At 39.7% G+C, this 27,154-nt stretch overlaps 5 protein-coding genes across 12 annotated transcripts; 3 read left to right on the top strand and 2 right to left on the bottom strand.

Annotated features, from left to right (window-relative positions):
- The first annotated feature begins 60 nt into the window (after positions 1-60).
- On the top strand, positions 61-2,619 carry LOC117639760 (adenosylhomocysteinase). Its single transcript, XM_034375642.1, has 8 exons — positions 61-219; positions 604-794; positions 1,005-1,157; positions 1,230-1,418; positions 1,514-1,729; positions 1,813-2,010; positions 2,091-2,285; positions 2,355-2,619. The coding sequence occupies exons 1-8, from the start codon at positions 192-194 to the stop codon at positions 2,484-2,486; spliced, it is 1,302 nt and encodes a 433-aa protein (XP_034231533.1). The 5' UTR covers positions 61-191; the 3' UTR covers positions 2,487-2,619.
- On the bottom strand, positions 2,576-5,374 carry LOC117639759 (T-cell activation inhibitor, mitochondrial-like). Of its 3 annotated transcripts, XM_034375639.1 has the most exons (12): positions 5,277-5,364; positions 5,080-5,111; positions 4,836-5,013; positions 4,611-4,764; positions 4,411-4,525; positions 4,051-4,315; positions 3,750-3,970; positions 3,563-3,654; positions 3,377-3,477; positions 3,156-3,299; positions 2,951-3,082; positions 2,638-2,872 (listed from the first exon to the last, which is right to left on the bottom strand). In XM_034375639.1, exons 3-12 carry the CDS (start codon positions 4,877-4,879, stop codon positions 2,638-2,640), a joined length of 1,503 nt encoding a protein of 500 aa, XP_034231530.1. In that variant the 5' UTR covers positions 4,880-5,013; positions 5,080-5,111; positions 5,277-5,364. The 3 variants fall into 3 exon arrangements, with proteins under 3 accessions (XP_034231529.1, XP_034231530.1, XP_034231531.1); XM_034375638.1 differs by having other exon boundaries at positions 2,576-2,872; positions 5,080-5,348; XM_034375640.1 differs by lacking the exon at positions 5,080-5,111 and having other exon boundaries at positions 5,277-5,374.
- A 40-nt stretch (positions 5,375-5,414) lies between these two features.
- LOC117639755 (peroxisome biogenesis factor 1) lies at positions 5,415-19,170 on the top strand. Of its 2 annotated transcripts, XR_004587383.1 has the most exons (20): positions 5,415-5,955; positions 6,038-6,259; positions 6,784-6,898; positions 7,011-7,675; positions 7,769-8,058; positions 8,152-8,270; positions 8,342-8,449; positions 8,527-8,683; positions 8,764-8,926; positions 9,031-9,208; positions 9,292-9,473; positions 9,675-9,809; positions 9,879-9,943; positions 10,028-10,087; positions 10,177-10,363; positions 10,462-10,633; positions 10,702-10,730; positions 10,862-10,956; positions 11,030-11,163; positions 18,481-19,170. XR_004587383.1 is itself a non-coding variant. In XM_034375634.1 (19 exons), the coding sequence occupies exons 1-19, from the start codon at positions 5,848-5,850 to the stop codon at positions 11,106-11,108; spliced, it is 3,129 nt and encodes a 1,042-aa protein (XP_034231525.1). In that variant the 5' UTR covers positions 5,415-5,847; the 3' UTR covers positions 11,109-11,210. The 2 variants fall into 2 exon arrangements, 1 of the variants encoding a protein (XP_034231525.1); XM_034375634.1 differs by lacking the exon at positions 18,481-19,170 and having other exon boundaries at positions 11,030-11,210.
- LOC117639752 (tectonin beta-propeller repeat-containing protein 2) lies at positions 11,359-18,677 on the bottom strand. Its single transcript, XM_034375627.1, has 22 exons — positions 18,539-18,677; positions 18,114-18,418; positions 17,877-18,032; positions 17,674-17,805; positions 17,414-17,589; positions 17,198-17,333; positions 16,818-17,118; positions 16,574-16,712; positions 16,295-16,495; positions 16,075-16,193; positions 15,533-15,672; positions 15,034-15,457; positions 14,617-14,907; positions 14,341-14,540; positions 14,043-14,261; positions 13,755-13,950; positions 13,508-13,668; positions 13,278-13,437; positions 13,016-13,191; positions 12,788-12,933; positions 12,561-12,682; positions 11,359-12,394 (listed from the first exon to the last, which is right to left on the bottom strand). Exons 2-22 carry the CDS (start codon positions 18,339-18,341, stop codon positions 12,234-12,236), a joined length of 3,984 nt encoding a protein of 1,327 aa, XP_034231518.1. The 5' UTR covers positions 18,342-18,418; positions 18,539-18,677; the 3' UTR covers positions 11,359-12,233.
- Positions 19,047-25,954, top strand: LOC117639753 (zinc finger protein 271). 5 transcript variants are annotated; one of them, XM_034375628.1, is made up of 9 exons: positions 19,047-19,194; positions 20,087-20,408; positions 20,757-21,080; positions 21,164-21,421; positions 21,509-21,993; positions 22,082-22,324; positions 22,416-22,790; positions 22,875-23,208; positions 23,289-25,954. In XM_034375628.1, the coding sequence occupies exons 2-9, from the start codon at positions 20,130-20,132 to the stop codon at positions 24,315-24,317; spliced, it is 3,327 nt and encodes a 1,108-aa protein (XP_034231519.1). In that variant the 5' UTR covers positions 19,047-19,194; positions 20,087-20,129; the 3' UTR covers positions 24,318-25,954. The 5 variants fall into 5 exon arrangements, with proteins under 5 accessions (XP_034231519.1, XP_034231523.1, XP_034231522.1 ...); XM_034375632.1 differs by having other exon boundaries at positions 19,048-19,194; positions 20,087-20,393; positions 20,763-21,080; XM_034375631.1 differs by having other exon boundaries at positions 19,048-19,194; positions 20,087-20,393.
- The last annotated feature ends 1,200 nt before the right edge of the window (positions 25,955-27,154 follow it).

Below are 27,154 nucleotides of genomic sequence, written 5' to 3'. Positions count from 1 at the left end.
AAACAAGGATGGTGGGGATGGGGCACGCCTGGGGGAGGGGGAGGGGGAGGGGGAGGCCAAGACGTGCGGCCGGCTTCCATTTCCTTTCTTCCACTCCACTTCCACTTCAGTTTCGGCGCCGCTGCTCGCACGTGTGTCTTGCCGGGATTTCGGAAACTACCTTTCGGTGAACGAAACATTACCGATTCAAAATGTCAAGCAAACCGGCATTCAAAGTTGGTGAGTGTCGAGTACCACGTTTGTTACCAGAAGGTCTTCAAGTTGGACCTTGTTGCGTTCGTTCTTTTTCGAGTGATGTGCACATGGTTCTGTAACCTCTGCTTGCTATCAAGTCCACTGTAATTGGATATTTGTCAAAAATGTCATCGTTTATTTTTCTCACGCCTTGTAAGACTAATAAATCTTAGTTTGGCTTTTTTCACTTTTACTCCTGACATTCCCCGATATTAAGTGTTGAAAACCTCCTTTTGTAAATCATTATTTCTTCTATGGATGAATCGGGAGACTGCTGAAAATTCTGACTTTCTCATATTGCTGGTGTTCCATTCTTTTGCCCATGCATGGCGAATTTCGAAAGTAATCCTCTTCTCTCTTTTTTCTCAGCTGATATCAGCCTGGCTGATTGGGGCCGTAAAGAGATCATGCTGGCTGAAAACGAAATGCCAGGCCTGATGTCACTGCGCAGCAAGTACAAAGATTCAAAGCCATTGAAGGGTGCCCGTATTGCCGGCTGTCTCCACATGACAGTCCAAACAGCTGTTTTAATTGAAACCCTTGTTGTTCTTGGTGCTGAGGTAAGTTGCTATTTTGAGAAAGATGAACTCAGTCCCCTATTTCCTTCATGTCATGTCAAAAGATAACACTTGACCTTGACGCCATGTCAAGCCAGTCTTTTGTTTCCTTATCTACATGTGTTCCTTTGTGTCAATGCTTCGGTTTGAATGGCAACAACTTAGCTTCATTCATGAGGCGTCAGTTGTTTACAAATTCTTTTGTCCTTTTAGGTTCAGTGGTCGAGTTGCAACATTTTCAGTACCCAAGACCATGCAGCAGCTGCTATTGCTAAAACAGGTGTTCCTGTCTATGCATGGAAGGGAGAGACCGATGAAGAATATATTTGGTGTATTGAACAGACACTGGTTTTCAAAGATGGGCAGGTATGTTGATCATAAATGTACCTTAATTTACTCCAGTGTATTTCCTCATGTGCATAATTTTTCATTTTTCAGCCTCTCAATTTAATTTTGGACGATGGTGGAGATTTGACCAACTTAGTCCATGAGAAATATCCTCAATTCCTCTCAAATATCAAGGGCATATCTGAAGAAACCACAACAGGAGTGCACAATTTGTACAAAATGATGAAGGATGGAAAATTGAAAGTTCCTGCTATCAATGTGAACGACTCTGTGACCAAAGTAAGATGTTGATCATCAAATTTTCGGAATTGAAAATGTGCCTGTGTTGGATTTTGAACAATTTGATGTTCTTATTCCTGATTTTCTCTTTTCAGAGCAAGTTTGACAACTTGTACGGTTGCCGTGAGAGTCTCATTGATGGTATCAAAAGAGCAACTGATGTCATGTTGGCGGGCAAAGTTTGTGTAGTTGCTGGATATGGAGATGTCGGTAAAGGTTGTGCTCAGTCTCTTCGGGCATTTGGTGGAAGAGTAATTGTAACAGAAATTGATCCTATCAACGCCTTGCAGGCCTCCATGGAAGGCTATGAAGTAAGTTTATAAACTTTTATAAAAAGAGCTTCTGTTTTTGTAGTAAACTGAGTTAAAATTAATATTTACCTCTTGTCTTGTAGGTCACAACCATGGACGAAGCTTCCAAAGAAGGACAGATTTTTGTCACCACCACTGGATGCAAAGACATTATTACTGGAAAACACTTCTTAAACATGCGAAATGATTCTATCATTTGCAATATTGGTCATTTTGACTGTGAAATTGAAGTGACTTGGCTAGACAAGAATGCTGTTGAGAAAATCAACATCAAACCTCAGGTAAGGCATATGAACTAATCTTCCTGTTCCTACATATTTTCAAAGTGCTGTAATTTTAATGCCGCATCTCATTTTGTCAGGTGGACCGTTACAAGTTGTCAAATGGACGCCATATCATCCTCCTTGCAGAGGGTCGCCTAGTCAACTTGGGGTGTGCTATGGGGCACCCATCATTTGTTATGAGCAATTCATTCACCAACCAAACCCTTGCTCAAATTGAACTATGGACCAAGCCAGGACACTATTCTGTTGGTGTTCACATGTTGCCAAAGAAGGTGAGTATTTGCTGTGTGAGTGGAGAGGATGTGGTTTGTCTGGAATACATTTTTTCCCCTCGTTTCCAGCTCGATGAAGAAGTGGCTGCTCTCCATTTGGATCATTTGGGTGTTAAGCTGACAAAGTTGAATGCTGACCAAGCAGCATACTTGGGCATCCCTGCTGAAGGCCCTTACAAGCCAGATCACTATCGTTATTAACTGTCAAAGTACTAAACTATTTTTTACACAGACAAGTGCACTTTCTTATCAACTTTTACATTGAAAATCAAAACTTTGTAGCGCTTTACTTAATATTTTTTAAGGTTGTATTAATCAGTGAAATAAGGAAATACATACTTTCACATTTGACTCAAAGTTTCCAATTCCATGGTATACATATCTGTCCATCAGACATGATAGAATAGTAACTTGTGATCCACAAGCAGCGGCCTTCAAAACAAGCACTCAGCTGATGCTTGTGTTCTAACAGTTTGGTACAACAAGCTATCATTAAATCTGGAGTTACATTATCTTCTTTGTGCAGAGATACTAGCTTGAATTCATCTATGCATCGCTGATGCAAATCTCGCTCCACATGCTTATTCCTGAGCAAAGAAAGTCAAATCAAAATCAATATTAGGGTAAAAAGAAAAAAACGAAGGAAAATTTCAGTTTAGACTCACATTTTGTAGTTGTTGAGCAAGCGTTCTGCTTCTGACATATTTTCGCTTAAGAAACTAACTAACAGAGAAGCAGGACATGATGATGGTACAATGAACTGACCAGTAGGTGATAACATGAGAGGACCCGCTTCCCTTGAAGATGAAATCCAGTGATTAGAAAATAGGAAACTAAATTTATTGACAGATAATCAAGAATTTGACTTACGGTTCAACTACCAACTCAAACTTTTCTAAACTTTTGGGCCACGATTTTGGGTATCCTCTAGATCCCTGGTGATCACTAAGAGAAGTGACCAAATGACGCAGCTGATTGGCATAATTTCTTGCCATTATGTAAGGCTGGAATTTCCTTTGATAAAATTGCAGATGAAGGATGAGGGTACTTTCACTTGAGCACAAACAGGGTCCTTACATCTCATTACCAACCTGTGGACAACTTTAATATCCCTAAGAACTCTGGATACAGCTTTCTGCATAGCAGGTATTACTACTAGAGCTGCATCTTGCTGCCAAACGTTTTTCAAAAACTATGAAGGAATAAAATTTTGTTGTTTGTTACTGATGTACAGCATGAATAAGGGACAGTTATACACATCAATCATAGACACTTACATCCAGCCAATTATGACGCACCTCACCACTACTTAAAAGAACATTGCCTTTCCAGCTAACACCTGTATCACTGCCAAAGACTAAAGTTCTCCCTGCGGCAAATGTCCAAGTTAAGTTGTTGATTTTTTCTTACTAAGTACAAGACTTCATCTTGAAGCAAGTAAAACAAATCCAGGAGGATGCCTACCTTTCAGAACTTGCATTTGCTCAGGATGGTCACGAGCAAGAGCTTGAAAACTTTGCAAACACCCACGAAAGTGAGTTACATTCCACCCACAGTCCCAAATAATTTCCTTAAGACCAAGATTTAGAGCAAGTTCCATTTGTAATCGTTTGACTTCCTCTTGTAAAGGATAACAGGCAGCTTGTTTTTCGGCAGCATCTTTGATATTCTTCTCTAACCATGGTCTGAAGGTCAAACATAGAAGAACCAGATTACGCACAGCTCATTCCGAATTCATCATTCCTTACAAAAAGTGGATACCTACAGTAAACATTCGTCCTCTTTAGCTTTCCTTACCATACCACGAATAATCTGAGCATCATCATTATCTTTAAACATACTTTCATATTTTTCCCATGCAGCTGACTTATTCTGGGACCTGGTAAAAGTGTCTGACTTTTTAGGAGGAGGAGGAGGACTGGTTATATTGTCAACATATGTTGTTGGAAGGTTACAGGATTTCAGTACTCTTAAAACTGCATTTCGTGAATCACTTTCACGAAGGTTTAATGTAACCATTCGAAATAAACCTGTTGAAAAATTGTAAATAAATAACTTAGTCTGTATAGAAGGTCAGAAGGTTTGTCAGTAAAGATTCAGGAAAGAAACTGGCTAAAGACATTACCCTTATCAGCTTGTGATCTCAAGTAGAACTTGAGGGAGATGGGTCGCACACTTCGTCTCTGTTGAAGGCTCTCTAAGTAGGAGCTCAACTGTTTCAGAGAGTTTTCATTGACTGTCTGAAACATTTTATGGATAGTTCCAAATAAACATGTAAGGAAATTTCTAGAAAAAGTAAGTGAATGAAGTAGTACAGAGACATACCCTTTCATTTGGATGCTGTCCAAAGAGATCCGGGTGCACAGAAAAATAAAATGGACGTAATGCTGTCGATACTTCTCCTGATGACAGATAACGGATAAAGTTCGAAATCCTAGTTGCATATTTCCCAAGTGATAAGTTACGAGGATGTTCATAACTAAATTGAAAGAAAAGGTATGAGAGTTATGCAGTTGTTATAGAAATTCCGAAAGCAAGGTGAATACTTACCTAAATCGTGTTAGACACGTGGTCAATGAAGCTGATGTAAGCATTGTATTCAGAGCACAAAAGCACAAAGAATTAAGACACTAGCGGTATCCTTAAACAGTGCAGAACTCCACTTAATCCTTTACCCATTCCAAAAGGTTTGTCAATAACATGACGATGCACAGCAAGTTTCCATTACCTGAGCAAATAACAAAAATAAGTGACAACACCTAAAATTGAGATAAAAGTTTGAAATTCGCTTCACCTTTCAGAACTATGATCTCAGATAACACTTCTCTAAAAGAAACAAAAGTTTGAAGATGTTATTCTCTAACATTGGAACACAACCTCAAATCTCACAGAACCGCTTTGACTATAACCACTTATCCTAACACTCAACAAACTATTGCTATTATGGTTTATAATTAAAATCTCTCAGCCTGTTTTGAACTAAAAATATACCGCATGTCCTGCTCTAAGAAGAGAGAAATATATCATTTAACATAACATAAACGTCAGCTGTATTTGTTGTTGCGAAAGACGAAAGAGAAGGAGAGAGAGATAGACAAAAAAAAAACAACAGTAGGTATGAGAAATTGGAAAGGACTCTCATGCATTCATCGTATTTAAATGTTGGTCATCATTGCTCATGAACAAAGCATGGATCGTTAATTAAGCGCTGGAAACTGCGCACTGCAGTTTTAAACCGACCCTAGCAGTTTTCACTTGCCAATCTGCAAAATAGGAATGACATTTTTGACATGGTGGTTGGCTGCATTTCGTCAACGAAGACTGGAAGAAGCACGAAATGAAGAAGAAAGAACGTAAACACAAGCCCAACACCTATCTTCTTGTGTTTAAAGATTTTAATTTTGCAATGTCATCTTAGACAAAATGTCACTGTTTCTCTTAATTCCTCACTAAATTAGCTAGTTGTGTTTGATGAGTGACTTTACCCTAGAAGAATAGTTCTTAACCAAAACCATTTTATTGTGTGTTTTTACATTACCCTCATTACCCTGTAGCCCCCACAATGTCTGGAGATTCATTTTGTGTTCAGTTTGTGAGATCAAAGACTTCTTTCTTATTTTTACCTGAAAAATGGGCGAAACGGCTGAATGACATCAAGAAGTTAGAATATGTGAGTGTCATTGTGGGGCACCATTTGATACTTACGTTACAACTACGGTAACTCTTACAATACTTTTCCCTTAATTTTTCAGGATTCAACCATTAAAATCGTATTTGGCAACAGTAAGACTGCTTATTTTAGCTGGCAGCCAACAAATTTCAAAGAAGAGAATGTTGTTGGTATCAATGCTACTGTAGCCTCAAATTTGGGCTTGAAGGAAGGCGATATTGTGTCTCTGATTATTGGCAGTAACCCTCCTTGTCTTCGTCGAGTTGTAATGTCACCTTTGTCTTCAGATGACTTGGAAATGATCGTAAGTGTGTTTGGCATGTCACCACTTATGGTGGGGTCAGCAACGTTTTCCCTTACGCTAAGACACGTTTCTTACGCTAAACCGAAAAATCCGCTGCGGTTTCTATTATGGAGGTATTCACGGATCCCTACGCTATGACAAGGCTCTTACGCTAAAGCAAACGGCCTGACGGATATCCATCCGGATGGAAAATGTGTAATAAGCGGCCCTTACGCTAAAACACGTTTGCCGATGACGAGCCGCATAGGGTAACTCGTTTGTCATAGAGTCAGCCGAGGGGTGGCTCGTCCGTCATAGTGTAAAGGTTCTTTGTGGATGCCTACCCTCTTTTGTAATAGCGTAAGGCGATCCGCGTAGCGTAAGACATTTTAGGAAAATCGTTGCTGACCCCACCACTAGTAGTTACAAACACATAAAATGCACACACCTTTAAAACACACCCTTTGGGAAAAAATTGAAAAAGTGTCTTGTTTGCATGAAAATTTGGCAACTATTGAAGGTATTATAATATTTTATCTTCTCAGGAGTCTAGTAGTAGCTTAATTCAATCAACCCTACTTGACCAAGTTCGTGTAATCTGGAGAGATCAGCTGCTTACTGCTTGGATTAGTAACTCTCTTCCTATTGTTCTTCATGTCGGTAAGGAATAAAATTATGATTGACAAATTTCAGTACTTAGTCCATGTCATTTCTTTTTAATAGTCTCATGAACATCAAAGTAAAATTTATAGCTCTTAATCTTACTTTGTAGATTGTATGGATCCAGATGTAGATGTTGGTCGATTGGAACAGATGACAGAAGTAGTGGTAGGAGACCCTATGAATATGAAAGCACCTGCTTTTAAAACTGCTGAAAACATTGATAAAAGTGTGATGAATAGTATTGTGAGCTCTGGCAAACACTTTGCAAGCTCAGTATTGAGTGCTGTCAAGAACGATATTACTAATGAAGAGGAGCCCATCAACCACAGTTTGACAACAGAGAAATTTCAGTATATTTTTAGAGTGCATCCTCTTTGCAATGATCAAAATCTTCTTGGACCCTTAGAGGCCTTTCTCCCGGGGCCCTGTATGGAAAAGCTATTCCACTTCAATGACATGCAACAGAAATCATTATTTTGTAAAATAAGAAGACTGCAAGATTCTGATAAACCAAACCAAGAAAGTAGTACAGAAAAGGTCTCAGATCGCCAGTCTTCTGACAGTCCTCATGCATACATTCGTATAACAAATTTAAATACCACATCATTAGCCACGAAAGAAAATTATTATTCATATGACAAGAGATGTATTTACTTGTCAAGCAATCTGAGAGGTAGTCTGTGTCTTGAAATTGGATCAAGGGTTATTTTATCTGATTTTTTACCTAGAACACGCAATGCTCACTGCGAGAGAATAGACCTTTTACCATATTATGTGAGTAGCTTGAGCAGTTTTTATACTCAAATTTTTATTGTTTAGTGCCTGTTGATTTTCAAATTTCTTTAAAAATGACACATGATTTTCCAGGCCTTAAATTGTTTTGATCTGGGCAAGAATTTAATTCAGTATGTAGATCAGCTCCCAACTGGTCTTCTTCTGAGCAATAATATGATATTGACCATTCCTACTGAGAAAGGCTTTGTTGATGCAGAAGTGCATTTGCTGCCATCAACGTTAGACCATTTTCTTGCACTTCCTGGATCATTAGATGCAAGAAAAGTGCATGTACTGCTGGAAAAGCGGGTAAAAAATCAAGAGAAGCTGCCGTCCATTAAACCTTTCATTCCAAAAAATATTTCAGGTGATCTCCACTTAATGTAAGTCATCACTGCCAAAACCATACTTCATGTTAGTTCTAAATTTTCTTATCTGATTCCTTGCAAATACAGCAGACCTTTTCTTTTTTAAAGACACCTTCAAGGCATTATAAATGAAGGACTTTCAACTCTTAAAATAACATTAGGTCTTCACGAATCTGTCAATCGCTATCAAGAATTCCCAAAAATAGCAAATAATCTGTTAATTTTAGGTAAGGCATATGATTTATTTTTTAAATCAGGAGTTCCCCTTTGCCATCATAATTCTTGTCATTTTGTTTAGGAAAGAGTGGTTGTGGCAAAAGTAGCGCAGCAGGGGCCCTTTGTGACTTACTTCAGGGTTCTCCTCATTATGTTCACAATGCAGTCATCAAATGCAGGCCTCTCAAAGGTCAGCCAATCCTGCCATTCGTATTCTAGACATCGAGTAAACATCAGCGTTTTATCTTCCCTTTTTTGCTGTCGCAGGAAAAACTGTGGAATCACTTTTCAAACATTTACAAAGCTTCATTGATGACTGCGTTTACCACCAGCCATCCATTCTATTCTTAGATGATATTGAATGCATTGCTGGTGTAGCTGAAGATCAGGACCACAGCAGCCAAATATCAGCATATTTTAACAGGTTTGCTCAGTTTATAATTTGTTAACTCTCTCTCCAATAGATTAATCTGATTATTAATTCTTTTGTTAACTGCTCAACAGAGTTGGCAGAATGATTCTCCAGCTTCTAAGTAGTCTACAATCTGGTCATTCAGTTGCTATCATTGCAACAGCACCATCTATTCAATCTGTTGCATCATCTTTAGTGCCTGCTCGAGGTGTCCACTTCTTCAACACTACCTTAGAGCTGCCTGAACTATCTAAGGTACTCATTAAACCATGCAGTGTAGAACTTTCTGTTTTGGTGACAATCATTTGTAAAGAATTAAATTAAAATTATAATGCCTTCTCTATGTCCTTCCTGTATAGAATGATAGACAATGCACTTTCATGAAGATTTTAAATAGAAAGGTGGCAAATGGGGAAGTGAGAGATATTAAGTGCTTTCAAGCTGTTGAAGAATGTGCCAAGAATACAGAAGGGTACTGTCTTCAGGATTTAGCTGATTTGGTTGACAAAGCCACTTTGGCTGCATGTATGAGACAAGGTTTGGCACGACTTCCACATGAATCTTTTCTGTCTGACAAGCTGTTACTTTGTTTTATCTCAATTATATTGATTGTTTTGCAGTAATATCCAGTAAAGCTCCAGTTATAGAGGATTGTGATATAATGGAAGCATTGTCCAACAGTACACCTATGCTTCTGCGTGGTGTTGATTTGCAAAAAAGTGTTGCTTTTGGTTGGGATGATATTGGGGGTCTTGAAGACGTCAAGACTGAGTTGAAAGAAGTATTTGAGTGGCCAGTTATGGTAAATAAAATGTTTTGTACCCTTGCTATTTTACTAGCCTAAGGCCAGGAAGCTGAGGCTGGTTATATTATTAGTGTGATGGTGGATCATTTCATTTTTAAAAGAATAGCAATTTGATTAGATAGAGAATTTGACAGCAATTGATGACTAAACTTGATAAAGAAAACTGTCATTGATAAAATCCTTGACCTCTGTTTCCAGTATCCAGAGCTCTTCAAAAATTCACCCTTGAGACAACAGTCTGGCCTTCTTCTATATGGTGCTCCTGGTACGGGAAAAACAATGTTAGCTGCTGCTGTTGCAAGTGAATGTGGTCTCAACTTTATTAGTGTCAAGGTGAGTAGAGACAGATATCATGTATTTTGCTGGAAGTTGTGTTCAGTTTAATATTTGTACATCGTTCAGGGCCCAGAATTGCTGTCTAAGTACATTGGTGCTAGTGAAGAAGCAGTAAGAAATGTTTTCTTTAAGTAAGTCTCTGTGTGACTGTCCACAACTTATCTCCGTTGCTTTAAAAAAATGTTCTGAAATGTCTTTCTTTTGTTGTTTTTTAGGGCTCAAAGTGCTAAGCCCTGCGTTCTCTTCTTTGATGAGTTTGACAGTCTTGCCCCCAGGTATGACGAAGTGAACCTACTTAGTCACACAGCCGTCAAAAGATTTTTTTCTAATGCACAAGTTTTTGTTTTGTTTTTTTATTTTTTAGGAGAGGTCATGACAATACAGGTGTAACTGATAGAGTGGTCAATCAGCTATTAACTCAACTAGATGGTGTAGAGAGCTTAGTTGGTGTATGGGTGTTGGCAGCCACAAGTAGACCTGATCTGTTGGATCCTGCTTTGCTGAGGCCAGGTCGACTGGACCGGTCTGTGCTGTGCCCCTTGCCTGATGAGGTACAGCTTCAAAACAACCCATCACATCACAAATGCATCATTTACTTGGTTTTTGTTTGACTGAGACATCATGTTGTGATCATTTATTCTATTTCCAGATAAATAGACTAGCAATATTGCAGGCTTTAAGTAGAAAAATGAATTTAGACAAAAATGTGGACTTTTCAAATATTGCTGCAGGTACGAAAGGGTTTACAGGGGCTGATTTGCAATCCATCCTGTACACAGCTCAGCTAAGTACAGTTGAAGTTCAGCAATCGCAGATTCAAGGTAAATGTCAACTCTTTCATTCCTATTATGCTCTTGCCTTTTCCTCTTATTATTATCTTAATTTTCAGATGCAGCTGGATTAAAAAATAGCAAAGAGGTCAGTCTTTGACTCTATGTAAAGTTCTTGACACCACACATGTTGCTACCTTACTTTCACTGGCAAATGCTCTGGTTGACCAGATTTGTACTAAACAGGCTCACATTAAAACAAGGTTACATTGTTTGCAGGTATCTTTTAAGGTGACTCAATCCCATATAGATGCTGCTGCCAAAAACACCAGACCTTCCCTAACAGTTCAAGAACGCAACAAATTTTTTCAGATGTATGTACGCCTGATTAATGTGGATGTTGGTTCATGTGTGCTGCAAATACTAATCATTATTTTATCCTGCTAGATATAAAAAATTTGGAGCTGGGCAGAAAGGGGGCTCATCCAGTGTTCTTGACAGTGGCCAAAGGATGACCCTCGCCTAAGTCTGTTGTGATCCTACTTTCAAATGGGGTGTAGAAATGTCAACGTTACCATGAGGTAGTAATGCTAGCCTGGTTGTAGTAAAGTGGTTATTTTAAAAGAAGTTTTTCTTTAGCTGTGTTTGAATATTGTATAATTCTTCAGAGGTTTGAGATATAACATAGGGTGATTGGGCAAATCAATTTTAGATTCATTTATCACAGACACTCACAAGAGGGGAAATCACCTACATCACCAGTTTACACAAGGGGCTGTGTTTATTGCTAATAAAATAAGCAATTTTATTTTATTTTCTGTATGTACACTCTTTTCCCCACAATTTAGGGGGAAAGTGCATGCTAACACTTAAGCAGGCAACACAGAGCAAAAAGCACCACCTTGCTCATCTGTCACCACTTCATTGACTTAATTAGATTCAGGCTTTCCACCTCAACACAATTCATTATGCCTTACCTAGCCTGACAGCACAGCAGAGGTCAAGGTAGAGGAAGGAGAAGTTTTAGGACCTCCACCTAAATCTGCTTTGACTGCCAAAGCAGACCAAACAGCGCTTCATTGAAAACATAAGAACTTACAAATACTAAAATCACTTCTTTCTTAGCACCAAACCCCCTACAGGGTTTTACAATGGATGAGTTACCTCACACTTTACAAAGTGTTGTATAGTGTAATAAAATCACAGTTAATTGACACAGTTATATCAAAACCTTAGTTCAAATTATAACATCTTTGGAATAATAGTAATATTTGGTACAAACACCTAGAAACATTTTTAAAAGTAAAGATAAAAAGTTGATTGTTTAGCATGAGACAATGAAAATACAAAACAATCAATAAAAAGTGCAAATTAGTAAAAATCATTTAAAAATGCTAATTTATAAAAATCACTGATAAATGCCAGTTTATAAAAATCACTGAAATATTTCATGTCTCCTTGTTAGCACCTAAAAGCTAAATAAAACCAGGTGGGGTGGGGCATCAGAGTCAATACATGTTCACTTACAATATATGACATTACCCCCTGGTGCCTGCTCATAAACAACAATTGACTGAGTACATTCATACAATAGGAAATAGATTGAGAAGAGGTCAAACATGTAGGGCTTTTACCCACTTATCATATCATACTATAGTACCTCCCAGTCTTCTTCAGCTCCTGTGGAGGGCAGTTGATACGGCTGAGGTGCAGCTGGTGTCACATGACCTGGGTGCAAACTGACGACTAGTTGGGTATGGCGGAGAAGTGTTCCATTCTTGTCAATGCCCCACAGTCTGTCACACATAGATGCTGAAAGGAAGAACTCTTGTTAGGGTCTAAAATGCAACATTCTTTCTCATGTTCCTAAATTTTTCACGTTTTTTTTTTCACCATTAAAGCTTATAGACTGCATGAGCCAAGGCTAGTGTAAATGCGATTTAGACTTGTTTATTAATTGGTATTATTATTAACACACCTGTTAAAGCTTCAACAGAACCTGGTATTTTCCTCCAATAGTCTCCAATATAGTTGTTTTGGGTAATTCCTTGACGCCTATACACATCACCCTTCACCGACAAAGCCCAAACAGCTGTTGCGCTAGAAACACACACACACACACAATGTGACGGCATAAAACATAAACCTTAAACCATAAAACAATGAGTATGAACAGATTGAATGCAGTATTGAGTAATAATTTACCTCACACTCAAATCTACAGCCGTTATTCCTGTGACAGCTACCCAGTCAGCACCAAGAGGAAAATCTGGAAAAATTGCCTCTCGGACATAAATTCTGCCTTGATTATCCAATGCCCAGACCATATACGTTTGGGGACCAACAAACACCTAAAATACAAATGATAAAATTGGTTTCCTTGTGCATAGAAGAAAACTAAATGAAAAATGATGCTTGGAATATGAAACATACCTTAATAAAATATAATTTTTTTTGTTCTTTATTATCTGGTACACGAATCCAAACAGGGGAAAAAGTGGCTGTGGCCATAGCATGTGGCGAACTCACTGTCATGTGCATATTACCAACTGTATCACAGGCCCATACAACATCTAGTCCACAAGACACATGGCTCAGTTGCACATCCTCTGCAATCAAATTTATGAGAACATTGGAAAAGATATTAGTTAAAATAATTCACAAACATCACAGAACTGTCATGAACTGAACTAACCAATTTGTGCGAGGCTGAGTTGGGTCCAATCTTTGCCTTCTAAACAAGTCTCACTGAGACCTTGCCTTATGTAGATTGCTCCAGACGATGTGAGCAGCCACAAAGCATGGGAGGATGCGGCTAGACATACTGCTCCATCAGATGATGGCAATGAGATTTGCTGGAAACAATGAGAACAATCGTATAATAAATGGTTGGAGGAAAACTGAATAGATTTACACACATAATACCTTTAAATTTTTACTGTTGTAGGGCTGAGAACAGAATAAATCACCATTAGCTGACAAAAGCCAAACTTGGCCCTCAGTCTCAAAAACTCCTTCAGAAGTGACACTTTGCCAGCGTATGCCTTCAGGAGACCCTTTCAGCTTGATTCGTGACCAGGAATGTCCTAGTTCAACAAATAGAAATTAATTTATCAATTTAGACATATGAGACAGAATTAAGAAAAAGTGACAAAGTACTTTGTAAATGAACCTGTAATCTTAGATTTGTTGACATGCAGAGTATTGGAGTTGTTTTGAAAGATCCAAACTGAATCTTGGCCGCAGGCAACACAAGACAAAGGACTCTGGAGCCCAGGTAATGCTGGACGCAAGTTTTTTAATGAAATTTTTGAACGCAACCTTTGAAGTGGTGAGGTCTGCTGAAAAATGTAGTCACTTATCAAAACCTAGGCACAAAGAGAAAAGGAATTTTCTGTAATGTTACAGGCCAAAATTTTGACAAAATGTAATTGTAAATTGCATCTTAAACTACACTTGCCTGCCACCAATGGGGATCGTGCTCCATATGATCCACAGAAAACATAATGGTGTCACTATTGTCTACAATCCAGCCAGTTCTTTGAGAACCGAGAGCAATGTCAACAACACTTCCAGGTACAGGAATGTTAACTCGTTTCCAATCCAACCCCTCAGGCTTAGCAGATGAAACTCCAAGTCGCATGTAAACCTCTCCAGTCGATGACAGGAGCCATACAATCTGTAGTGATTGGTACATATCAAAGATTTAGTTAACAATTGATGTTAAAATAGAAGAAACCTGACAAGAAACAAATTACCTGAGAGAAGCTCGCGATTTTCACAGCTGGCCATTCACAGGGTTTCTCAATTTTGATTGATTCTGTTTGAGGAACATCTTTATTCAGCCCTTTCTGATAGAAAACCTCTCCTCCTTGTGTCACAAGCCAAACAACATTATCAGCAACTGCTAAACTGCGTACATTTGTTTCAGCTAGTTGCCATTCCTCTCCATGGGGACCTTTAAAAAAAAAAATGTAATGAGTCAAACTGGAGCAAAATTGAATACTTTTAACATATTAAATATCATACATTACCTGAAGTGGCTGGGTTTTTTAGTGCATAAGCAAGATTATTCTCCAAACGCCACAAACAATTTGAGTTAGGAGACATAACCAACTGGTTTGCTTTGCAATCTGCTCGTTGCCACTTCAAGCCAAGACCACCTAAACTACAGTAATGAACAACATCATGGCTATCGATTGCTACAAGATAATAATTACACACAGCAACCCATATCACAGGTTTTGGCGTATTGAACTGCAACCAGCCACTTGCTTCCATAGCCTCCTTGTAAACAGCAGAGCTGCTCTTTTCTTCTTTGACATCTAAAACACACAACAACAATAATAAACATTTGATTGTTACATAAAATGTTAGAAATTGTTGGAATGGTTAAGGTTAATTTATTAACCATGATTTGAAAAATTGATGTACGTATGATATAAGCTTACCGCTCAGTTCTAAAGCAAGGGAAGAATGTTGGCTTGGCAGTTGACTGCAATCTGATGGAGCGCCATAGCTAATAACACTGCTGAATGATGTCATCTCCTCATCGTCCAAACATTCTTTATCACTTGCTTCTGTGCCTTCTGATACAGCTAACGTTTGTGAAGTGCTTTCTATAGACTCTTCAATTGAATGTATTTCTTGCTCACAATCCTTGAATGCGCAAGCAAGATTATTAGACGACTCTTCGTTGACACAAGACTGCGTTGGCGTACACTTATTATTTGTTGCCTCATCTTCGTTACTTTTGATGCCAAGAGCCTCCTCTAAATTATATTTTTTAGCAAGCAGGCGCTCTTTGGCAGCTAAAGATTCTTTGATGTCTTCTTCATTGTGCTGTCCAAGGTTACCAAGGTTCTCAGGTTTCAACTGCAAGGAAAACCAACCAAAAGATTAGAATTTGTAATAAGAAATCAATCTTGCCAAGACTTTCAAGCCACTGACCTGTGTATCAACTGATGAACGGCGAGAAGTATTAATACTGCTCCACTCACTACCTGCATCCAAACGCTCACTGGCCCAAATATCATCATTTTCTGAGGTAGTCGACACAACGCTAGTAGAATCTGAGCCAGATTCAGTGCCTTAAGTGAAATGAAACAATAATTAAGCTTGGATCTTCAGGTTAGAAGAGACAAACAGAAAAATTTTACGGTCTGGGGCCTAGATTTGTGCAATAATGAAATGCATACCACAGAACTCCATATTAAACTTCATCCACAGGAAATTATTGCCAGATCCAAAATACCAAGCCATGCTTCCAGCAATGACAGAGCAAAACCACAAGGAACTGTTTGTACACAAAGAAGCTGGTTCCCCCTCCAAACTGGCTTCCTTCAGTTAAAATTAGAATGTTGGCACATTGCCAGGTTTAGGAGTCTTAAGGCAGTTACTATGTGTAAGGCAGCTCAACCAAACTCATTCATTTTCTGTTAGACCCCAAGAAAAAAATACGAATAGCAAAAACAAAAATAGCTGATACTTACCTGTTGCTGCTGTGATTCGCTTGCCTTTGTTCTTTTTAGTTTTTCTTTTGGGCTGGTAAACAATGTCTTCAAACTGTTCGTGAGCTATTTGGTCCAGTAATTCTGAATGCAATAATGTACTATATTTTTTATTTTTTTAAAGAGAAAAAAAATTGAATGTGATTGTAAATGGTTTAGCTTCAGTAAGAAAAGGGTACCATTTATTTTTCCGAATTCTTACCTGCTTTGCGGGGCAATATCACTTTTTTGGGCTCTAGTATATACTTCTTTTTCTGAAGGAGTAAAATGAGATGGAGAACTAACTAGGAGTTCAGGTAACCCTTCAGCAGCACCTTCATTGAGAGAATTCAGTGACAACACAGGTGGTAATTCTTGAGCTTCAAAACATTCTGATATTTGTTCTCCATCACTAGAGCCAGAGCTGCAAAAGGATTAAATTGAGGAATATTGAACCCAGCCAGAAAAGTCTAGCTGCAAACTAACAATACTACTCTATCACCTTTTAGTTGGAGAAAAGAGAGGTGAGAGTTTTTTAGGTATTACAGATGTGATTGAGGCATCCTTGATCTTTGTAGTGAGTTCAAACAATTGACTGGCAAAAGCTCCACTTCGCACTGATGAAGACTCATCTGAAGAAGCTGATAAAATAGGCATATACTGTATTTTGGTTTTATGTAATTTAAGGTCAACTTTTAAAATTTAAATGGAGTAGCAAGCGTGCTGCAAAGTTGGCTTACACTTACACTTTATGGATGTATCTTCAGGAGAGAACCCTATACGTATCAAGTGCCGCTCTCCTTCAAGAACAAATATTTCTGATTTTGAGACGCACAGGGCAGATATTTTTTGTACGTCAAATAGAGCAGCATTAACACTTATTGTACTTGAGTCCAAAATTAAAAAAGCATCAGAAGTGTAAGTCACCAATAAATTATCTTTAAAATTCAAAAGTGGTCCAAACTGTAGTTCTCCTCGAGAATGTCTCCCCCGGGACTTGGTTGGATTTAAGAGTTGAATAAGAGGGTACTGACCATGCACTGATTCCTTCACATACAGAAACAGCATAAAATTAAAACTAGAACACAAATAAATACATCACTGTAACCTGCTGAGGAGATCTTACTTTGAAAATAAGGGTCTTTTCTACAGTGCCATCTTTGTTTGCTGTCCAAAGTCTTAAACCAGGGCGGCTACAGAAAACTACAGGAGATCGGGGATTTTTTGGGTTGTTCAGGAATGTTGCACCCATTTTGCCCAATCTACAAAAGAGAAATTAGAACAAACTATTACATTAACCTGAACCTAATACAGATAGTACAGTCATACAGGAGTCACTCACACTTTTCTTTCCTTGTTTCCAACTTGGGAAACTTTCCACGAATTGTCACTTGCACTCTTGTGACACATTATTGTTCGGTATAGAGTTGAGACAAGTAGGAGTTGATTGCTAGAATTATAGCTGAGTTGGACCACTTCATACTTCTCATTTAGAATTTCTATGGATTTGCTTAGATGCTGAATAGGGGAAATTTTATGATGTCAATGAAACTTAAATGCTTTGAATAACTTCAAAACAAGGCTCTGACACGATCCACTTACCATGTAATAATCAATTTCAGTGAGAACAACTATGCCACTTTGATCCCCACTGAACAACTTCATGCCATTTGGACTCCATTCTACAGCTGATATTGGTGTCGAATGTAAATCTCCAACTGTGTATCGCTCTATCTGGAAGCAACATGTGACAATAAAAAAATCTTTGGTAGACACAAAAAATTGCCACCATGATGATCCATTACCTGTTTTTTTGTATTTGTCTTAAAAATATCAGGAATGTCACTGGGAGAAACTTTGGGTACCAAGAAAACACTAACAACTCCAATACTAGTTCCTGCTGCAATCATATAGTCAACAGTGGAAACCACAGCAATACATGTTATGGCACAAATAGTATTCTGAAATTGAAGTAATTACGAGTCATTATAACTTTTATCATACTTGTCCAGTTACTAAACGAGACAGCGGACAATGCATACCTCACATCGCAGCCTTTGAAGCTCATTGGTTCGTCGATCATACCAATAAACAAGCCCATGATTGGTGCCAATTGCTAAAAAGTCTGGTAACGCTGCAATACAGGTGAGATTAAGGTCTCCAGTAAATAACCCTCTTTGGGCTTTGGGTGGGATTTGGCCGAGAAGATTTGATAGTGGAGCCCACTCACGCAGGATGCCATCATCTTCAGTAGACGGATCAACCATCATGACCCACACATCAGAAATCAACAGACGCTCACTAGAAAATTAATAAAACTAAATTTATTGTTGACAGCGACCAATGCCTAAAAATGCAGAAAAATAAAAATTAGAGAAGACTACTCTCTTTTTATTTTTCTAATTTCAGAAATTTAACATGACAAGAGGAACAGCAGAGCCACATCACTGGGAATAGTAGCCTTCACCTTTATGACATTTCTCTTGTCAATGAAGTTTCCCAGAGGTTATCACGCATATCATGAAACGGACAAGGACAGCGCTTAACCATTAAGCGCAAACAGGAAGCTCGCAAAAGAGTTGATTAAATTATGAAGTTGATAACATGCAATACTTAAATTACCACGCGAAAATGCACAATTTTGACACTGCATTTCGTCCTTATTATGATTGTTCTGCACCTGCTTCCCCTCCACCCCCGCTCCAGCCCCCACCTTCCCCCATTCCCTCCCCTCCCACCGCACTCAACTCGATATATCGAAGTGTGACGTAAAGATGATTACGCGGGAAAGAGACCCGAATGAAAAATACGAATTTTAGGCCCTGATCCTACAGTATTTAGGATAAAGGTTGGAAATAAAATTCAAATTTTCGGAACAACTAAAATAGTTGCAATTTTACGCCCGCAAAAACGAGTGGTGGCGACGGGAAAACGGGGAAGGGGTTATGGTTACTTCGATAGCTATCGATGGGACGCAACCGAGGACAAAGCAGTTTCTGAAAGCATACGTTACAAATGGAGGCTGCTGATGCCGTTTCAGTCAGTAGAAATTGGGTTATGTTTCTGTGTTTAAAAGTTTCGTAAGCTTGTGTTTGTTTATCTGATTGGTGACATGAAGTTAAGGTAATCATTTGTGCTGTATTTTTGCGTAACTCAAACTCTGTTACTACCCCGGAATGAAGACGGACCTTGCCACCGTCAGCTTGGCTTGGTGTTCTGCGGTAGCTTGGCCTATGCTAAGCCTAGCGGGCGAAGCGCTCGGCTTCCATTTTATGTGTTTCGTTCCACGCTAGAATATATTTAAGGAGTTGGTCGGGCGCTACTGTAGCTGCCTCTCTGAAGACTTCTGTAGTGATGGCAAATGCTATTTTATGGTTTTAGATATGTTTTATTTTTATTGGGTGGGGTTATGTTAATCTTCAAGGACCGTATAACCTACGGCAATTACGAGCGAAACCCAAGCGTCTCGCTCTGTTGCTCCAAATGCTGGTTTCCATGACAGAATCGGACTCGGAATACCCGTATCCCTGTGTTACTTCGCCTTTCCTCGCTCAAATTTTGAAGCCGAGCTATGTTTTAACCTCAATTTTCGAAATAAACATAACCCTTTTCGTATGTTTACTAATATGCGTCTTTGCTGAATGCGAAGTCTCAACATCGGCCATAATTTTGGAAATGGTGATTTTTTAGTGGCATCTTCCACGCAAGTCTTCCATTTCCTTTCGTCATCCTACTTTTATTTACTTTCGTGCCTTCTGTCAAATAGGTTATTTTTTTATTTTTAGGTTGTTTTACCTATGGGACACTTATCTGCCATTTGTGTAGGCTTCTCTGACTTTATGTTGGAGGAAAGTGGGGAGGACTAGGTCAACTTGCAGTTCTGTTTTATATTTTCCTTCAATATTGTTTCCGTTTGATATTTATATTCTGCTACATCAATTTTTGTACTCAAAATTCATCTTACTTTTTCAATACTTTACAGTTTTTAGTTAATGCTTTTATTTTCTTTCTTCAGGTGAATTTCATCTTTCGTTCAAATTATTTTTTGTTGATCACAAATGATGGCTGACTCGGCTGAAACTGAGCCTCAGTGGACAGTGAGTTGGGTGACAGAGGATGATGATGAGGAGGAGGAAGAAGAGGCCGTTACTGGCGCCTCAGGAGTTGAAGGTGAAGTCATCTTTGGTGTGGCATCTGATTGTGTTCAGCTACCTCAAGATCAAGTAGTTGTGACATCTGCGGGATTGACTGCTTTAGCAGGACTTAAACCCTCCCCAGTTTTCTTGGATGATGCTCACCATGAAGTTGTTGTTGGTGGAGATGTAAGTCTCTTCAATGTATGTCCTCCACTTTTTTTTCTTTTCTCTTTTTTATTTGTTGGATCAATCTAGTAACTCCTGTTCCTAATTGTGCACTTTGATGAGACATTTATTGTCATCAAAGAGAGAGAGAGAGTAAAATAATAGATAAATAGCGTTGCTACTCATTTCTTTCTTATTTCAATTTCTTGTTAATCTTATCAAATTTGTTTCGTTAGATATTAGACTTTGTCTCCAGCACGTGTGTTGGTGAACAGTGAGCGTACTAGATGTAAAGTGTAATTTTTGCTATTCAGATCCAATGAGTATTGTTCCAGTTACATTTGTTCTAGAGCTAGTTTTTATTGTTTTTCTTTCCTCCTTGAGTTTCAGGTTATTACTGGCGGAGATATTGTAAGTGGAGAACAAGTTATTGAAGGTGACCACATAGTAACAGATGGCGAAGTTATTTCGGGAGGTGACATTATGTCTGGAGATGATGTTATTACTGAGGATGTTATCACTGAAAGTGAAATTATGACTGGAGAAGAAGTAATTGCTGGAGGTGAGCTGGTTGATGGAGAAACAGTAGTGGACTCATCTGGAGGGCAATACCAGTACCAAGACCCTGAGCTATTTGGAGTTCAAGTTATTGAAGAAGAAGTCATAAGTGAAGCCTGGGAAACTGGCCAAGCTGGTCATGATGGTCAAGTAAGTCTCTTGCATTTTGTTGGATTCTAGTATTGTGTTAGCCTTTGGTCATTATCATTTGTTTTACAATTTTTTTATTGCAGGTCCTGGTCTCTACAGTTGCCCAATCTGAATGGGGTGATGCTGGAACAGAAGATGATATGCTTGTGCCTCTTCCTCAAGACCAGCAGACAGGTGCAAGCCAAGTCAGGCCATATCCGTGTGACTTTTGCTCTCGACGCTTCTCTAAAAAGGCAAATCTCATGAACCACATGGTTGCTCATCAAGTGGAGCGTCCTTATGGATGTAACTTGTGTGGCGCTCGCTATCGCCGTAAATGTGACTTGCATAATCACCTGAAGGTAATGGGCTCATCTAGTATTTATTTTCTCGTCACTTATTACATTTACTTTTGATCGTATCATGAATCTGTTACCATGTGCTTTCAGATACATGCATATGCTCCTGAAGCTACTGAACAACAAGAAGAGGAGGAAGAAGATGACCCTCTGTCTTCCCCACGGAGACTAGATGTTCGAATGGATGGCAGACAGAAGCAAGGGCCAGCACAGAAACGCAGACGAGCATCAGAAAGCTTCAGTGAGCCTGTCGAAGCTAGAGTGAAAAAGAAGCCCGGTAGGAAACCTGGTAAACCCAAAGGTGCCACGGGTCCTGGCCGCAAGAAATTGCTCCCAGCCGAGAGACAGCCTCGTTCGTCGTATGTGGATGAAGATATGCGCCTTATGACAGAATTAGCTTCTCGTGGTGGAGGTGAGACCTCAAACGGATATTATGTAAATGGGGCAGTTGAAGATCAGAAACCTCCAGAGCCTTTGCCTCCCAACTGGCCGGTTAAAGACCCTAGTCGTCCCTATGTTTGTCAACATTGTGGAATTGGATTTGCTCGTGCCAAGGCTCTTGGATCTCATGCAAGGTAACTGAAATTTACTGGAGGATTTGTACTTGCTTTTAGATTACTTGCTTTCAAACGGTTTGCTGCAATAAAAATGTATCTGTTCCAGAGTTCATGCTGGCGATAGCCCCTTTGAATGTTCATCATGCGGGGAAATGTTCTGGGATGTCCATCTCCTGCGGGAACACACGAGGTTAAAACATCCAGGTGGTGGTGTCAAAGTTGAACGTGAAGAAGAAGAGGAAGAGGTAACTGACCGGCCATATACAGGAGATGAGAGATTTGGAAATTTCCGTTGTCAAACATGCGGCCTTGAATTCCATCGGCAGGATCTACTTAAAAAGCATGCCAGGTATTTCATTATTTTCTCATGAACTGCTGTGTGTTCAATGAGGTTCAAAGGAGTATTTTCATACTATCTTCTCTTATCATCACTCTAACAGGTTGCACATGAAGATGGAGATGGGCCCTCTTGAGCCTGAGGTAGAAAGTGGGTCTGGTCGTGTTTACTCATGTGGTGTTTGCGGCCAATCATACAGTTCAAGGAGAGCACTTCTGGCACACACTGAGTCTCACTCTCGGTATCAGCCACATCGCTGCATGTTATGTGGCCAAGGTTTCCCTGATGATCAGTTAGTAGCTGCCCATGTCCGAGAACGCCATGCTGGTGCTATACCTGCTAATGCTTGCCAGTTGTGCGGAAAAACATGCAAAGATCGCCGAGCTTTGCAGAAACATTCTTGGGTTCATTCATCTGAGCGATCCTATTCTTGTCCCAAATGTGACAAGCGATTTCACTCAAGAGCAAGACTTCGCAGGTACACATTTATAACTTAATGGTTCTAAATATTGGTTTAATATAATTATCTTATCTTATGGGTGCCAATCTTATCTGTTTTCAGGCATATGGTTTCTCATCGTGAGCGAGTTCTCACCTGTGCTGAATGTGGTGCAACCTTCCCTGACGGCCGTTCTCTAGTGAACCATCGCTTAGCAGTGCATAGCCAACGAGATGCGGCAGGCCGGTTGTTCCAATGTCGCGATTGTGGCAAAACATTTGGGTCCCGTAGCAGTCAGCAAATTCATATCCGAATCCACACAGGAGAGCGTCCATATGCCTGCCGATTCTGCTGGAAGGCCTTTGCTGATGGTGGAACACTCCGCAAACATGAACGGATACATACTGGTGAAAAACCTTATGCTTGCCCCATTTGTCCCAGGGCTTTCAATCAAAGAGTAAGTTTACTATGAAGCATTCTCTTTGGATGATTTGACTCAATGCTATTTACTTTATTAACTGTTTGATCTATTTACAGGTTGTACTCAGAGAGCACATTCGTGCACACCACTCTGGACCTGACCCTAAGCACTGCGCTGGTGGTGGTGGATATGTGTGCAAAGTATGTGGAATGGCCCTCATTACCTCAGAGGACCTTTGTCTGCACTTGGTGAAGCACTCCGATGAAAATACGGCTCGACACCGCAAACCAGCTTTAGCACCACGCAAGTACAAACGGCGCCGCAGGCTGAAGCCCCATGAAATGGAGTATGGAAACGAAGATTCGCCTGATAATGAATCAGATTCAGACGCTGGTGTTGTCAGGAAAGCTAGTAAGCCGCAACCAGACTACGATACTGTTGCCAGAACCTTTGATGCTGCCTTGGACACAATCAACTCCATGGTAGGGCGGACCAAAGTTAAAAAGAAGCGCAAAATGAAACACACAGGACCAGCTTTGGACGAAAACGAAGCGGGTTCAAGCATGGTTGATACAGGACTCCTCAGCCCTCCAAGGCTGGAGGACAATGGAATGAGGCCACCGGGGGGCGCCATTCGCATCAGACCAAGAATAAAGAATGTTTCTGCTGCACAGCGTACACCAGCCAGGCCTCCCAAAGCGACCAAGCTGTCACCGCCCCCCGTGTCTCCTCCCCCCGTTCCACTGGAGGATGACCTGCTCTTGTCTCCTCAACCACCAGCAGGCCCACCCTCCACTGATGATCCATTGAAAATCAGGAAAGGACCCAGAACCAAGAATGTCAACTACCATCATGAAAAGAGGCCGCAGAAACCTCCACCAGCTAAATTCCCGAAAGAGCCAAAGACACCTAAAGTTCGCGGACGAAAGCCCATTCGAAAGCCTAAATTTCTCACTCAAAACGGAATGCAAGAGAAAAAAGCATCTGCTAAAGCTGAACCCACTACTGTATTTGTTGAAAGTGTAAAGGTTGAACCTGTTGCTCAGGTGAAGGAAGAGGTGAGGGAGGAGTTTAAATGTGAAATTTGTGGAGAAATCTTTTACACCAGACCAGAGCTGCTGTTTCATGTTTCAATTCACATTTAATGCGTCAGTGAAAGAAAAGATTAGAGAAATATTTTCATCCCCTTGTAGTTGTAAATTTTTCCTTTCTATAATACTTTATTGCATAGTTTTCATTTCTTGTACAGATAGGATCTGTAAATTACTATTAAAAAGCAAAGAGAGTGGCTTTCTTAGTTTTACTTTGTCAAGTTTTAATTTTGAAGTTCTATTCACTTGTCTGACTTGTCTTCTTACAAGTATCTTTGTAAGTGGCCATGGAACTTCCGAGTGGTGTTGTGAAGTTGTTAGTACAGACATTCCTTTCGTCACGTCACTTATGGCTCTCCAATATTGTGAACCCTGTCCATGCATGTGTGTGTTGGTGTGTTTGTGTTTTCATTTGCTTGTTTGTGTGTGAATGATTGTGTATGAGAGAGATTTTGTGTGTATGTAGGAGTGAGTTAGTACAACTTTTAAGTGTTGCTGTACATTTTGAAGAAATGGAAACAAGGAATTGCTGGTATCAATCAGTACAGTACCTGCATCTCATTACCTTGTAATATCTTCTATCTTATATTTTATTTATATTAGGCCATGGTTGTTAATCTTACTGTTGTGTAAATACAATTATCAAGATAGTGGATGCTTTTAAGGTGAACATAGCTTAGCTTTCACTGACCTTTAGTGCTGCTTTTGACATGTACACTACACCTGCATTATGAAAGAAAAGCACTTTGACAGTAGTCTGTAGGTTGAATTGGAACTTGATCCATCTATATCTTGTTGGATCTCATTGATTTACTCACTTGTTCTTGTAGAGATGTGTTTCAGAGAGAACCAACCACTTCTTTTGCACTATGTCTGGTCACATTTTGTGTTGCTTATAATTTATTAGTTCATGTGTGTAACAAGTGTGTAGTAAAGGTAAAAAAAAAAAATAATTAGGTAAGCAACGATGTAAATATTACAGTTTACTTTCTGTAAGTACAATTTCTAGCATAGCTTTGTACAGATCATTATTCTTTATATATGAAATTACTTTTCACCTTCATTAGTTTCTATTGCTCTTTCATGCTATATAGACAGCAGAACCAGACTTTCATAAGTTTACTCTGTGCCACATTTTTATCAAGCAGCATAGATTTGTATATGTTCATGTCAAGTTGCACTTCTATCAAGATGAAATTTTTTTTTCATGGATGTTACTGCGAATTTGTAGTATCTGTGGGTAGACACATCGTTTGTACCCATCATCCAGATTGCTGTCATTAGCATCCATTTTGCACACAGTTTCATCTGGGTGTGTTTTTGTTCACCTTCTTTAAATCATAAACTTGTAGATGAATGAAAATTTAATATTATTACTATGGATAGTCCATGGCGTTTGAGTTGTTGTAAAATTACATATTTAAAAGTTGTATAAGAAGGTAGAAAACTTAGTAGCAGTGAGTTGTGTTTTTACATCCTTTATTCTATCTCTATCCTTGTTTGAATTATGGTCAGAAACTTTTATAACTGTGGTCAAGTCATAGACTTTGGTTGGCAATTACTTAATGCCTCGAATTTAGTTCTGTTTGAAAGTGTATTACACTGTGACCAGTGCTAAATACTGTAATGCCACAGTATACCTTAAGCTTGAAAATTGTCTTATTAACAATAAAATTGCTAATTCAATTTTGTGTGTGATGTTTATCCAATGTTATTTTCCTCTTGTTGCCTAATCTGAGAAAAACTAAGACACCTGGTGAAACAAACCAGAAAGTTAACTCCAAAGTGACACTCCAAGTGTTACAAGGGTTCAAAGGGTTCAGCTGGGTTCAAATCCAGGCCGGGTACGGCTTATATTTTCCACGCTGCGCTGCTTTCGCAGCAGCATGTCAAATGGGCGGCCTACCTACCGAGCTAACGCCCGCGTCTCCCCCTCACTCTCTCTTCCTGTCGTTGCGGTCGGCCCCCAACCTAGAGTCCTACCCCAACCCACCTCAGCGCGTCAAATGGGTGGCCTACCTTGGTGGCGCGGCTCTATCTATGTGTAGGGGCGAGCTTTCCCTCTGAGATGCAAAAGGGGCGATTGCCCCCCCCCCCCTGGTCATTCCCTTGACGCTTCATAGCCAGCATCACATGCTGTAAGTAGGTAAAGGCAGAACCGCCCCTCCTGTCGAGGGCTCCTTACACCGGTGTCTTGTTTTTTGCACATCTTCCCTGTGGCGAGCGAAAAGGGTGGTCCCCAGCACGGTGAAACAATGGCGACAACAAATGACTTTCCCGTGGCGCTAGTTGAGTTCTGGTGCGGTGAAGAGGCCCTAAACGATGGTTTGCATACCCTCCCGGCGCATTCTGCGCTGATTCCAGTTTTTCGCTAGAAAAGGACTGTTTAGGGCCGCAATGGTCCTCGGAATAGTGTCAGGAATCATCAGGGAGTGCTCCAGCACATCATACTAAAATTTGGTCCATTTTAAACTTTTTGCCCAAAACGTCATGACGTTTTTTTCGATGAAAATGGTCGACCACCTCCGATTTGTCTAAAATTGACATGGAACGTTGCTTTAGGTCTGAGAAACAGATATCCGGTGGCCAATGGTCTTTGAAACACTCTATTTGGTGTGAAAATTACTTTTCCCGTGAAGCTGTGGACGATGGGTTGCCTACCTTCCCGGCGGTTTTTCGCTAAAATGAAGACTGGTCGAAATGGTCCCCGAAATAGTGTCAGGAGTAATAAGGAAGTGCTCCAGCACAACAAACTCCCAAAAAAATTGCCCCTCACTCCCCGCGTCCCCTAAGTTTTCTGTTTTTGAAAAGAAGTACAAGTCTTTCTGTTTGCAGTCCTCTTCTAGCCTATTCATGTTCACACAACCGATTCTCTGTTGGTAACTTTTTGG

This window comes from Thrips palmi, unplaced genomic scaffold (assembly GCF_012932325.1).
Source record: "Thrips palmi isolate BJ-2018 unplaced genomic scaffold, TpBJ-2018v1 HiC_scaffold_11, whole genome shotgun sequence".
In the NCBI taxonomy this organism is placed as follows: Eukaryota; Metazoa; Arthropoda; class Insecta; order Thysanoptera; family Thripidae; genus Thrips; species Thrips palmi.
The sequence above is the reverse complement of the archived record's forward strand: the minus strand, read 5'-3'. Positions and strand labels throughout refer to the sequence as shown.

What these genes read in the sequence shown, in the direction of transcription:
- LOC117639760 (XM_034375642.1), top strand. Translation starts at nt 192, where the DNA reads ATGTCAAGCAAACCGGCATTCAAAGTTG. An exon ending in CCTCCATGGAAGGCTATGAA is followed by an intron (nt 1,730 to 1,812) that starts GTAAGTTTATAA and finishes CTTGTCTTGTAG; the next exon opens with GTCACAACCATGGACGAAGC. An exon ending in TTCACATGTTGCCAAAGAAG is followed by an intron (nt 2,286 to 2,354) that starts GTGAGTATTTGC and finishes CCTCGTTTCCAG; the next exon opens with CTCGATGAAGAAGTGGCTGC.
- LOC117639753 (XM_034375628.1), top strand. Translation starts at nt 20,130, where the DNA reads ATGATGGCTGACTCGGCTGAAACTGAGCCTCAGTGGACAGTGAGTTGG. An exon ending in ACTTGCATAATCACCTGAAG is followed by an intron (nt 21,422 to 21,508) that starts GTAATGGGCTCA and finishes ATGTGCTTTCAG; the next exon opens with ATACATGCATATGCTCCTGA. An exon ending in GCTCTTGGATCTCATGCAAG is followed by an intron (nt 21,994 to 22,081) that starts GTAACTGAAATT and finishes TATCTGTTCCAG; the next exon opens with AGTTCATGCTGGCGATAGCC.
- LOC117639752 (XM_034375627.1), bottom strand. Translation starts at nt 18,341, where the DNA reads ATGATGGTTGATCCGTCTACTGAAGATGATGGCATCCTGCGTGAGTGG. An exon ending in GTTCATCAGTTGATACACAG is followed by an intron (nt 15,458 to 15,532) that starts GTCAGTGGCTTG and finishes TTTTCCTTGCAG; the next exon opens with TTGAAACCTGAGAACCTTGG. An exon ending in GCTGTAGATTTGAGTGTGAG is followed by an intron (nt 12,683 to 12,787) that starts GTAAATTATTAC and finishes GTGTGTTTCTAG; the next exon opens with CGCAACAGCTGTTTGGGCTT.
- LOC117639759 (XM_034375640.1), bottom strand. Translation starts at nt 4,879, where the DNA reads ATGCTTACATCAGCTTCATTGACCACGTGTCTAACACGATTTAG. An exon ending in ACGTGTCTAACACGATTTAG is followed by an intron (nt 4,765 to 4,835) that starts GTAAGTATTCAC and finishes CTTTCAATTTAG; the next exon opens with TTATGAACATCCTCGTAACT. An exon ending in AAAGAGGACGAATGTTTACT is followed by an intron (nt 3,971 to 4,050) that starts GTAGGTATCCAC and finishes TTTGACCTTCAG; the next exon opens with ACCATGGTTAGAGAAGAATA.
- LOC117639755 (XM_034375634.1), top strand. Translation starts at nt 5,848, where the DNA reads ATGTCTGGAGATTCATTTTGTGTTCAGTTTGTGAGATCAAAGACTTCT. An exon ending in GTAAGAAATGTTTTCTTTAA is followed by an intron (nt 9,944 to 10,027) that starts GTAAGTCTCTGT and finishes GTTGTTTTTTAG; the next exon opens with GGCTCAAAGTGCTAAGCCCT. An exon ending in TTTGACAGTCTTGCCCCCAG is followed by an intron (nt 10,088 to 10,176) that starts GTATGACGAAGT and finishes TTTATTTTTTAG; the next exon opens with GAGAGGTCATGACAATACAG.